Raw genomic sequence first — 11,490 nt, forward strand, 5'->3', positions numbered from 1 at the left:
ACTGCTGGTTGTCAACATTCCCACTCGTGATTCACCCATCAGGGTTTTTCAGCTGAGAACACAAGCTGCCAAAGAAAAGACTTCAGCCCCTTGTGTTAGAAAAGGGCTGTAGCCAAGCTTTGGCCAGTGGGATGGGTGTAGTGCACGTTTTGTGTGGCAGCTTCCAGACTCGTCTTGGGGAAAGCGGCTCTGTGTGGGTTGTATTTGGGTCCTAAGGATGCACCTCTCTCTAGGACTGGGGGAAGCCAGGGACTGAGAGACCAGTCGACCCTACAGTGATTGCTACACTCCACTTCAGAGAACGAGAAACCTGATCTCATTCAAGCCACTGAGACCCGGGGCTCCAATCAGTGGAGCCAAATCTAATCCCAGCACTGCCAACTCTTGTCACCGGGTGTCCTGGAAATAAAAGCGTGTTTTAAAATTGTTGCCTATCCTCTGAAATTCACAGGTGACTATCAGAAAAGGTAATCCTAGTATTGATTCTTATGAGTTCTGGATACTATGAAATGGCTTAATAACAAACCAAACTAAATAATCCTGCATAAACTGAAATATCCTCTTGGCACATAAATTACTTCATCAATTGAATATTATACCAGCAATATCTGAGGTAGATAAATTGACAAAATAATGCACTGTTTAGGTTTTTAAGAAAAATTTTAATAAAATAAACAGCAATCATTTTAATTCTACTGTAGAAGAATTACCAGGAATTATTCAAGATTTAATTACATCAGGATAAATTAAGCTTCCACGTGGTTTAGATACAACAGATCTTTGCAAAGCTAAAAAAGCTTACTGACTGCTAAACCTTTTACATTAACAGTTTAATTTTCACGTTACCAACTGTTCTTATAGCTTATATAACCACTGACCATTTTCTTCAAAAGCATTTAAAACGACTGCAAAACAAAGGTTTCCAAAGTCTAGGAAATAAATAAAATTGTATCAATTGGAATATTTACCTTCTTCAAAGAAAAAAAATGTTAATGGTTTGATTATTTTCGACAGCTTTGCCAGAGTTGAGAAAAATGAATTCACTTGGAATTTTCATTTCAATCTTGCCAGAAAACACTGCAATACTTAGAAACTATTCACCAGCCTTACACTCCCATCCAACATCTTCATCAGTCTGGGTTAAAGGCTTGCTGTCTTGACTCTGGGTAAGAGGATCCTCAGGGCTAACCAAGAGGCACACCAGCTCATCAGCAGCCCTCGGACCCCCACCGAGAGGACAACAAAGCAAGCCCAGCCCATCTGCATTCATTCTGATTTGCAACAATAAGACAAGACCTGAATGGGAAGATGATGGAAAACTCAAGGGGAAATGGTCTAAGAGCTGCCTACTCCCTCGGGCAGCGTGCCAGCGAGCTCATGTTGCTGAGACACACACAGATCCACATCTTCCACACAGTCATTGCTTACTGTATTTTTAATTTTGATTAAAAAAAAAAAAAGGCGTGATTACACAGAAAACATCATCCTCTGCAGAAACACAAACTGAGCCAATGCAGTGGGAAACATGTGTCAGCACCCCTTCCAGTGCCCTACCACTGGCTCCCCTGGACGGAGCTCAGGAGCTGTAGTACTCAAGCAGCTTCTCATCCGTAGGTTTCAGAATCTTCTTGTCTGCCATGTTCACCACCCATCCGGGAGCCAGACCAAAGAAAATCTGCCGTGGATCCTTCCGAGAACTGAGCATTTTGAAGAGTTCGTCTTTAGTGATGTCAGGTAAAATATAGCCATACTTCTTGGCGAGCTCCAGTCTTGCTTCGGGAAATCTGGCAGGATCTGCCAGATAGCCTCGATTTCTCGCGTCAGTGTAGTAGGGGACTAGGGCCTCGGGGGGGAGCATCCGCTTGGGAATGGGTTGTCCACGGAGAAAGAATGGGATGGGTTTGCACAGAATTTCTAAAAAACATTTTTAATAAAAAGAGAGATGCAAATACTGGTGATATATATACTGGTTTTCTCTTTATGATATTCTTTTAATTTATTAAAGTATTTCCAAGATGAGAGCTTAATTCCAAAAACTTTTTATTTTTTTCTTAACTTAGTAGACTTAAGTAAACAAATGGAAACACTTGATCTTCAAAAGTTTGCATCTTGAAGGTTAAAGTCACTCCTGGGTTACCAACAATTAGTGAATTTCTAAACATAGGGTATTTAAGCTCCAGATTTTTTTTTTCTAAAAAATTTTATGACATACTAGCTGAGGTGTATCAGAAGACGGAGCCCCACCAGCCACACCACTAGCAGAAATTCCCAAAACAGGAACCGAGGTGTCTGAACAAGTCAAGCCCTGGTGAGGCAGTTGACTCAAGCCCCGAGAGGACAAGCTTACCCAGGCTTCGCGGGTCATAGAAGGCGGTCGTGACGACACCCCCGTTCTTCTCGATGGCGGCGATGGCCAGCTCAGAAGCCAGCTGAACTTCGATGTTAACTTTTGCCTTAAAGGTGTCAGCGCCCTGTCATCCATCAAAACAAAGTGTGTGAGGAGATGGCTGGGCTGCCAGCAAACTAATCACGAGGGCCTCCTCCCTGCCCTGTTTTCTCCTCCGGAGTGCCTCCAGCCCAGCAGCTGCTCCTACTTTAACACCTCTGCTTAGAGGTCCTATCAAACACCACCAAATCGTTCCTCATTTCTTTAGGCCACTCTATTTTCTTAGTTTTCATTCCCTAAGAGCAGGGATAATAAGACTTCCATTTTACATATTCAGCAGGCACCATCATAAGCACCCATTCCCAACACCTCCTTAACAGGAGATTGTTTAGCCCTCAAAACAACTCTAAACCAATAGAATTACTGCGACACCAATGCCATAGATGGTGGCACAGAGAGCCTGGGCAACTTGCCCAAGAACATAAAGCAAGGGAGCCTAGTCCCAGTGGCTGTGTTCCTAACCACAACATTATGTCATGTGATACAGACAGAAGCTTACCTTCCTGACCCACAAGTAAGCAAGAGGCCAAGAGATGGTTAAACAGGGGAACAAGCATGCTGGAGCCAACGGAAGAACAAAATAGCTGAGCTCTGGAGGGGACCAGCCCTCTTGAGCGAAAGAGGCAGAGACCACAGAAGTAAAAATAATTCTGAACTTTTTCAAGTCCTGTCTTTGGTCACTTTCATTAGGCCTGATTTCAAAACAGATTCTGACAAAAATAAAAAGATGGTGGCACTACCATTCTTTTTGCAGTGGTAAAATTTTTTCTGCTATTTTCGTGTGGTTGAAACAAGGTAGTTCCCAGTTTCAAAATATTCCATCAATTCTAAGACACATTTCTCCCTTCCCTGATACTGGTAGGCATTTTTACAATCAATGAGACCTTTGACTCAATAAAACAAGGTCTTGCCACGTTACCTGACATTTCTCATTACTATTCCATAGACTGCTTAACCATTTCCCTGTCTCTGGGCACTAGTGTTACTTCCAGCATTTTCAGTGCTGTAAGATGCCTATTTAGTATTTCTTTATATCAATTAAGTTTCTTTTATCTTGTTTTACCTTAGGACACATGTTCCTAAATTGGTCATTTTATGCTGAAAAGATCAAAACCATCTTATTACCCAATATTGACTGCAAATCTGAAATCCAGAAAAGGGCAACTGGTTTACAAAGCTGTAAATGATGAATAACTGTACATACTCAACCAATAGATTTCAGAATGATTTCTGCTAGTTTAATAGACATATGTCCACAGCTGTTAGGATGTGCAGTTTAAGGTCTCATGAGGTCATGGGTTTTTCCGTATGTTACTTTATAACCATGTTCCTTGATATGCCTAAAGTAGAGTACCGAGGCTTAATCCTGTATTTGGTATTCTCTCTTCAAATCATTTATTTGGAAAACTTTTATCGCCAAGTTTACTTTTTCAAAGATCTGAAAGGTTTTCCCATAAACTATGCTTCCCTCTAGTGGACGCTAAGTTAGTCACTTACACAGCGATCAACTGTATTATTGACACAGAAGAAAAAGGGGGTGGGGGGGCATTAATTGATTAGCAGTGTACAAGTTCATTTGCCTATAAAACTCCTGGCCAACTCCTCTAAATAGAAAACCTCTTCCCTACAATCAGAACTGGATTTCATTCATCCCTTTCTTCCATAAATACTGAGTGACTATCACAAGCCAGTTGAAAATACAGCAATGAGTCAAAGCACCTGTACTCAAAAAAAACTGACATTACAGTGAGGAAGACAATGAAAAATGCCTGCACTGCTTGGTAATAAATATCAGGTGTTCATATATTCAAAGAAAAACCCTTTTGGGCACAATAAGGCAGACCGTCAGATACGAGAGTGTTCCTTTATAAAGAACATCTCCACAATAAAAATAATTTAAGCCTCAAATAATTTGGAAGGAAAAAAAAAAAGTTAAAAAGATCCTCCTACTAGGATGACATCTGAACAGAGAACCAAACAGAGTGAGGCAGCAAGCTGAATGGATACACAGGAACAAAACCCAGGACAAGGGAACAGTGGCTTTCTAAAACCACAACTGAATATAACACAATCAACCACTACATAATGGTTACAAATCAAAAGAGATAAAAATAAAGGAGGCATAGTGTTGATTATATGGAAATCAGAAACAGTCATCTACAAAACTCCCAAAAAAATTTAATTCAGACTTACCTCCTCTACCAACTGGACTCCATAGTCCCTTTTAGATGGCTGGATGGTAACACCTCGCCCGTTGACCAGCTGGGTTAAGTCAATAGGTTGTGTGGGATCGACACGGCCCAGGTCAATCAGGTACTGCAGCCTGTTGAGACTCAAAGGCTGATACTGGCGTCTGAAGCTACAAAAAAGCCAACAACAGATGGAAAACTCAGCCAGACTTATCCTCCTATAAGACCTCCAGATGAACGCAGAGCTCTGTCCCGTGCTCTCCTGTATCAATTTAGTTGGTTTAAAATAAAACTCCTACATTTACTTCGCTCATTTATACAAATAAATACGTGAAAAATTTAACATACTATCTGAATTATGCATTACTGGATCTCAAAGTAAGAGCAGTTACCATTTGCTGGGTGATGACAGTGGGCCAGAGTTCTAAACATAAAATCATTCTAAACCTCCAGAGCATGCATCATTACCTCCATTCTGCAGGTCTGAGTGTAACCTCTGGCTTTTTTCCTCTACTAAGTCAGGCTAAACTTCATTACCAAAAATGGTTCAAAGGAAGGGTAGCAAAAGTTTGCTAATTTAAAGAAGTGGATTAAAATTTCTACCAAGCTATCATTTGGTGATTCTCAGAATTACAAATTTTTACACTAAGAAGCAAAGCAAAGCAAAAAAATAAAACCACAAACAAAGCAAACTTACCTGTGTCCTTCATTAAAGCCATATTTTGGGATTCGAAGGTAAAATGGAGTCTGGCCTCCTTCAAAGCCCAGCCGGGGCCGGGTTCCTCTCTGCCGTTCTCCTTTGTGGCCCCTGCCACACTTCCTACCTCTTCTCTGACCTCTTCGTCGTCTTTCCTAGAAGGAGAAAAGACTGTTTTATGAGCTGCAGATGCACTTTTTAAAGTATATTTCACCTCTGCGCTGTCTGTTGGTAAGGCCCTCATTCATCCTTCCAGCCAGCAAAGGGCCAAACCCACTACGTGCCAGGCACTATTCGAACTGCTCTGAGGTCAACACACCAAATTATAAAGAAAACTTTTTTCTTACTTGGCGAAAGCAATGAGTTGATTTTTAAGGTGACAGTATACCCATAACAGCTTTTCTAGCTGTGTTCAGTGACTTGCAGAACGTAAAATATCTTTCCCCTTAAGATACAGGTATAATGGAAAAGCACTTCATGCTAACCCAATATTGAATGAAACAACCATCTGCACCTCCTGCGACCTCGCTCCCCGCCCAGGTTAACCCGATTACTCCTCTAAACCCGAACCTGAGAGCTGGGACTACCGGGGCAGGCTTCCCGCATCACTCAAGTGCAGGGGCTCAAAGGCCCCTCGTTCCCACAGCGTCTCTAGACCCGCGACCCCAGGACTCCCGCGCCATCCCCAGCCTTACCGGTTTCCTGGAGCCCGGGTTCGGCCTCAGGTTAGCCAGGCTCACACGAGGCAGGGCCCGAAGCAAGTCCAGGGCCCAAGGCCCTGCTGCGCCCCGCACCGGGCCGGCCATGACCCGCTTGCATGAGACGCAGCAAGGGCGCCTGGCATCCACACCCACGTGATCTCGGGCGCTGCTTTACGGCCGCGGCCCCGCCCCCGTCGTGCAGCAGGCGCGCAGCGCCGCAGGCCTCGGGGCACGCCGGGAGCCGGTCTTCATCCAGGCAGCGGCGGGTACCCTAGGCTACCTTCTCCGAGCTGAGCTGGCTTTGTGTTTAATTCACTGGAGATGGGACCGTATTTTGAGAGATCGTGCCTTGCTCTTGGCTTGGAATGTGCTGCGTTTTCTTTCGCCGCACAAACACGCGTTGAAACGCTGCGCGTTGTAGGACTTGGTGTCACTGTGTGTTCTGAGCTGTCTCACAGTCTGGTGCTTAGAGAGGCAGGGTCTTCTCCGAGCGCCACGTGGAGCCCCGAATAGCATACTCGGAGCTGAAGTTCCGGTTTGGAGCTGGGAGCTGGGCTGATTATACGCCCTGTCAACTGAAAAATTGCACAACACAGAGCTGTGAGTTATTTGGGGCAAAATGAGAGCTATAGCCTAGAAGACAGCCACTGAGCTCTGGGAAACAGTTCCGAAGAGGTAGGGGGGAAGGTCGGCTTATATGTTATTTTAGTGGAGTCAAGAGTCACTGGAAAAGACCCTGATGCTGGAGAAGATTGACGGCAGGACAAGGGGACGACAGAGGATGAGATGGTTGGATGGCATCACCGACTGGATGGACATGAGTTTGAGCAAGCCCCAGGAGTTGGCGATGGACAGAGAAGCCTGGCGTGCAAAGTTGGACACGTCTGAGCAATTGAAATGAGTGGAGTCAAGCACATTTTGCAGAAGCTCCTGCTAGTAAGGAGGAGCAGGTGTCCCCTTTAATGATTTCACTGCTTTTCTAGACACAAGGAAAGTCAAGAATTTGGGCTTGTAAAGTCTGAAAATATCTGAATATATGAAGGCCTGTTCTGTCAGTTTTTCCCAGAACATAGATGCCTCACTCCTGATCTCAGACCTGAACTCTGAGGTGAGGGGGTTGTTGAAAGACAGGGGCTGCAGTGGCTCCTGACTTCATCCTTGTAGAGGCAGATAGTGAGTGCCTTTCAGTTGGCAACCCTGAGATACAAGAATAATACCCAGAGTCGAGCTATTACCAATGGCTGGCTGGTACCAACCTGTGCTTGCTGACTTCACTTGCTGTTAATGAAGGAGCCACCCTGGCTTGATTCACTAACTAAACAACCCCTTGTTGGTTAGATGTTATTTCCTTTGACAGACTTGGCAAGGCTGGTAGCTTAACCAAATTCTAATAAGCTACCAGCCTAACCAAATTCTAATAGTAAGCAGCCAGGATTCATACACTGCCTCTTATACTATGTAAGTAGTATTTTTTTAATAGTATAAAGTTGAATATCTGCAGCCCAAAGTACATTATTTTCACTCAGAAATATCAGCTTCCTTATTTTTGTCTTAAGTGAGTGTGATACAGACCATGCCCTGTTCCTGTACTGTTTCTTTTATGTTTCACCGTCTTGCTGGGGATTTGTTCCTACTGGTGATCACAAGTAGTGAAGGTGGAAATAAAATTTTGGAGGGCAGCTATTTCTATGTTTAGCTAAACCTTTTTGAAGTTATTTTAAATCAAGTGTAAAAAACAAAAGCGGATCCCCTGGTAGTTCAGTGGTTAAGATTCTGAGCTTTCACTGCTGGGCCTGGGGTTCCAGCTTTGGTCAGGGAACTCGGATCCCACAAGTTGCTTGTGTTGGGGTGAAAAAGAAAAAAACTACAGAAAAAATTGCATTCATTCCTTTATTTGAGCAATATTTGAGCAAGCTACTGAACTTGTTACAAAAATATGGACGAAGTCAAAGTTTTGTTCCCAGATTATTTGAAGGTAAGGTAAGGGAGATCTTCCAAAAATGAGTACTTTTGAAAAGTTAAAAAAAAGCCTTTTGTAAAGCTAATAGCACAAATACTTTCAAGAGGGAGCTGCTGCTGCTGCTGCTGCTAAGTCGCTTCAGTCGTGTCGGACTCTGTGCAACCCCATAGATGGCAGACCACCAGGCTCCCCAGTCCCTGGGATTCTCCAGGCAAGAACACTGGAGTGGGTTGCCATTGCCTTCTCCAATGCATGAAAGTGAAAAGTGAAAGTGAAGTCGATCAGTGTCCGACTCTTAGCGACCTCATGGACTGCAGCCCACCAGGTTCCTCTGTCCATGGGATTTTCCAGGCAAGAGTACTGGAGTGAGGTGCCATTGCCTTCTCCGTCAAGAGGGAGCGGACATATGTATACCTGTAGCTGATTCATGTTGATATGTGGCAAAAGAAAACAAAATTCTGTAAAGCAATTATCCTTCAATTGAAAAAAAAAATACAAATATGTGAGTTCCGTAAAACAGTGTGACGATACAAGACCAGACTCTATTTAGAAATATAGAAAGAAATACAGTGAAAAAATAAAAGCTAGTTTCTGACCTTAAGGCTTCTCAGTTCAATATATTTCATCATCTTTCTGTTATAAATTTCATAATTCTGGGAAGAAAATTGCAAAATATGTTGCAAAATATGTCCTAATCTTCAGAAAGAAACACAATTTTCCCCCTTATCTAGAAAAATCATAGTTTTCACTAAGTTACGAGCTTCTGGGTGAGTGTTCATTCCAATATTGTTTTTTATCATCAAAAAAATTTCTATTGAATAAATGAGACACAGGAAACATAAAACAGTGTGCTGCACTTCTGGGAAGTAGATGCTTTTTGTTGTATAGGCTATGTAATGTTATTGGTGGACATCGGTTAATAATAATACAAGTAATAATTGTTTGTGGTTAGCTGTAGACTCCAATTTATCCCATAGCAACATGTTGACCAAGCATATAAAAGTGAAAATTTGATGAGTCTCACCTATGTTTTAAGAATGTAAAATTAAGGGTGTGTGGTGAATAAGTCATAAGTCATTGATCTTTATGTCTATAGAAGTTTTACATCATCATCATCATTGCAGGATAATGTTTATTAACCACCCACATGCTTGGGGTGTTGTGCTAGCCCCTGTTTAAATCACATTAAGGAGACCTTGTAATAAGAAAACACCTCAGCAACTATTTAAGTTCATCCTGACTCCAGCCCTGGTTAATAGTAACCACTGAGTCATATAAAAGAATGAAGTGGGACTTCCCTGACAGTCTGGTGGTTAAGACTCCATGCTCCCACTTCAGGGAGTACAGGTTTAATTCATGGTGGGAGAAATAACATCCCACATGACGATCATTAAAAATTAAAACAGCATTAAATATGGATTTTGGGGGGGATAAATTTGACAAAATATTAGGCCAATGGGGCTTCCCTGGTAGCTCAGTTGGTAAAGAATCTGTCTGCAATGCAGGATACCCCAGTTCGATTCCTGGGTCAGGATGATCCCCTGGAGAAGGCAGTAGGCTACACACTCCGGTACTCTTCTGCTTTCATTGTGGCTCAGCTGGTAAAGAATCCACCTGCAATGCGGGAGACCTAGGGTTCGATCCTAGGTCTAGGGTTGGGAACATCCCCTAGAGAAGGAAATGGCTGCCCACTCCAGTATTCTGGCCTGGAGAATTCCATGGACTGTATAGTCTATGGGGTCGCAAAGAGTTGGACACAACTGAGCAACTTTCACGCTATTCAGGTCTATGTGATGAAAAGTATAAAACATTAGTGACAGAAATCCAACATTACCAAAATTAATATCTATCAGTTCTTAGAAGTTTCAGTTGTCAGATTTCCTCAAATTGGTCTGTGGTATCTATCAGTTCTTAGAAGTTTCAGTTGTCAGATTTCCTCAAATTGGTCTGTAGACTCATGAGCCTCTCAATGAAAATCCCCAAAGCCACACACCCCCCTTTTTTTTAATCAGCATCAATTTAACGGTTTTGAGAACCCACAAAATTTTCAGCACTCAGATTCAGGACAAGAATGATTGAAAAAACAACAACAAAAAAAACATGTATAAGACCTTCAACTTTCAGCATTCTGGCTATCATGTGAGTAATGTGAAGTTTTTTGTTTTTTGGGTTTTTTTTTAAGATCTTTGCTCACTATCTTCTTTACCCTGGACTCCCTAAGGACTGTTAAAAACAAAACTGGGGCTCCGTAACAACCTAGAAGGCTGGGATGTGGGGGGAAGATGGGAGGGATGTTCAAGTGGGAAGGGACATGGGTAAACCTATGGTTGATTCATGTTGATCTTTGGTAGAAACCAATGCAATACTGTAAAGCAATTGTCCTTCAGTTTAAAAAAAACAACAACAACATAACTTCAACTGAGTAAATTAAAAACTAATGGCTTTATGCAACCATTCATGAATTGGGCAGCATCCCATATGGCAAGCAGAAAGGTCTGAGGAGCTGCACAGACAGAGGACTTTTAGAGGTAGAAAGAAGATGAGAACAAGAGTTCAGTTCAGTCGCTCAGTCGTGTCCTACTCTTTGTGACCCCATGGACTGCAGCATGCCAGGCTTCCCTGTCCATCACCAACTCCCAGAGGTTGCTCAAAGTCATGTCCATCCAGTCAGTGCTTCCTCCAACCATCTCATTCTCTATCGTCCCCTTCTGCCTTCAATCTTGCCCAGCATCAGGGTCTTTTCCAATGAGTCGGCCCTTCGCATCAGATGGCCAAAGTATTGGAGTTTCAGCTTCACCATCAGTCCTTCCAATGAATATTCAGGACGGATTTCCTTTAGCATTGACTGGTTGGATCTCCTTGCAGTTCAAGGGACTCTCAAGAGTCTTCTCCAACACCACAGTTCAAAAGCATCAGTTCTTCAGCGCTCAGCTTTCACATCCATACATGACTATTGGAAAAACCATAGCTTTGACTAGACAGACCTTTGTCAGCAAAGTAATGTCTCTGCTTTTTAATATGCTATCTAGGTTGGTCATAGTTTTTCTTCCAAGGAGCAAGTGTCTTTTAATTTCATGGCTGCAGTTACCATCTGCTGTGATTTTTGGAGCCCCCCAAAATAAAGTCTGCCACTGTTTCCGTTGTTTCCCCATCTATTTGCCATGGAGTGATGGGACTGGATGCCATATTAGTATTTTGAATGTTGTTTTAAGCCAGCCTTTTCACTCTCCTCTTTCACTTTCATCAAGAGGGAGCAGATTAACTCATTTTTGGGGGGAGATGGAAGGGATCCTATCAGGCTCTCTAACACCCTCATACCCACCAGGAAATTCCAGACTGATTCTGACATCTTTCCAGAGACTGAAACAGACAAGTTCAGGTAGTGAGTTTCAGTTTGGTGATGATGCGGGCTTGGCACAAAGGGCTTGGCTCCATTTGGGGCTGGTTGTTACTCTTTTGACAGGTTGTATATATCCTTTAGGGCTTCCCAGATGGCT

General features: G+C 42.8%; 1 protein-coding gene across 1 annotated transcript; it reads right to left on the reverse strand.

Annotated features, from left to right (window-relative positions):
* Positions 1-1,420: 1,420 nt before the first annotated feature.
* MRPL15 (mitochondrial ribosomal protein L15) lies at positions 1,421-6,207 on the reverse strand. Its single transcript, XM_005891999.3, has 5 exons — positions 6,028-6,207; positions 5,333-5,487; positions 4,640-4,805; positions 2,348-2,471; positions 1,421-1,914 (listed from the first exon to the last, which is right to left on the reverse strand). Exons 1-5 carry the CDS (start codon positions 6,136-6,138, stop codon positions 1,577-1,579), a joined length of 894 nt encoding a protein of 297 aa, XP_005892061.1. The 5' UTR covers positions 6,139-6,207; the 3' UTR covers positions 1,421-1,576.
* Between the last annotated feature and the right edge of the window lie 5,283 nt (positions 6,208-11,490).

The sequence above is a fragment of the Bos mutus genome, chromosome 14 (assembly GCF_027580195.1).
Source record: "Bos mutus isolate GX-2022 chromosome 14, NWIPB_WYAK_1.1, whole genome shotgun sequence".
Taxonomy (NCBI): domain Eukaryota; kingdom Metazoa; phylum Chordata; class Mammalia; order Artiodactyla; family Bovidae; genus Bos; species Bos mutus.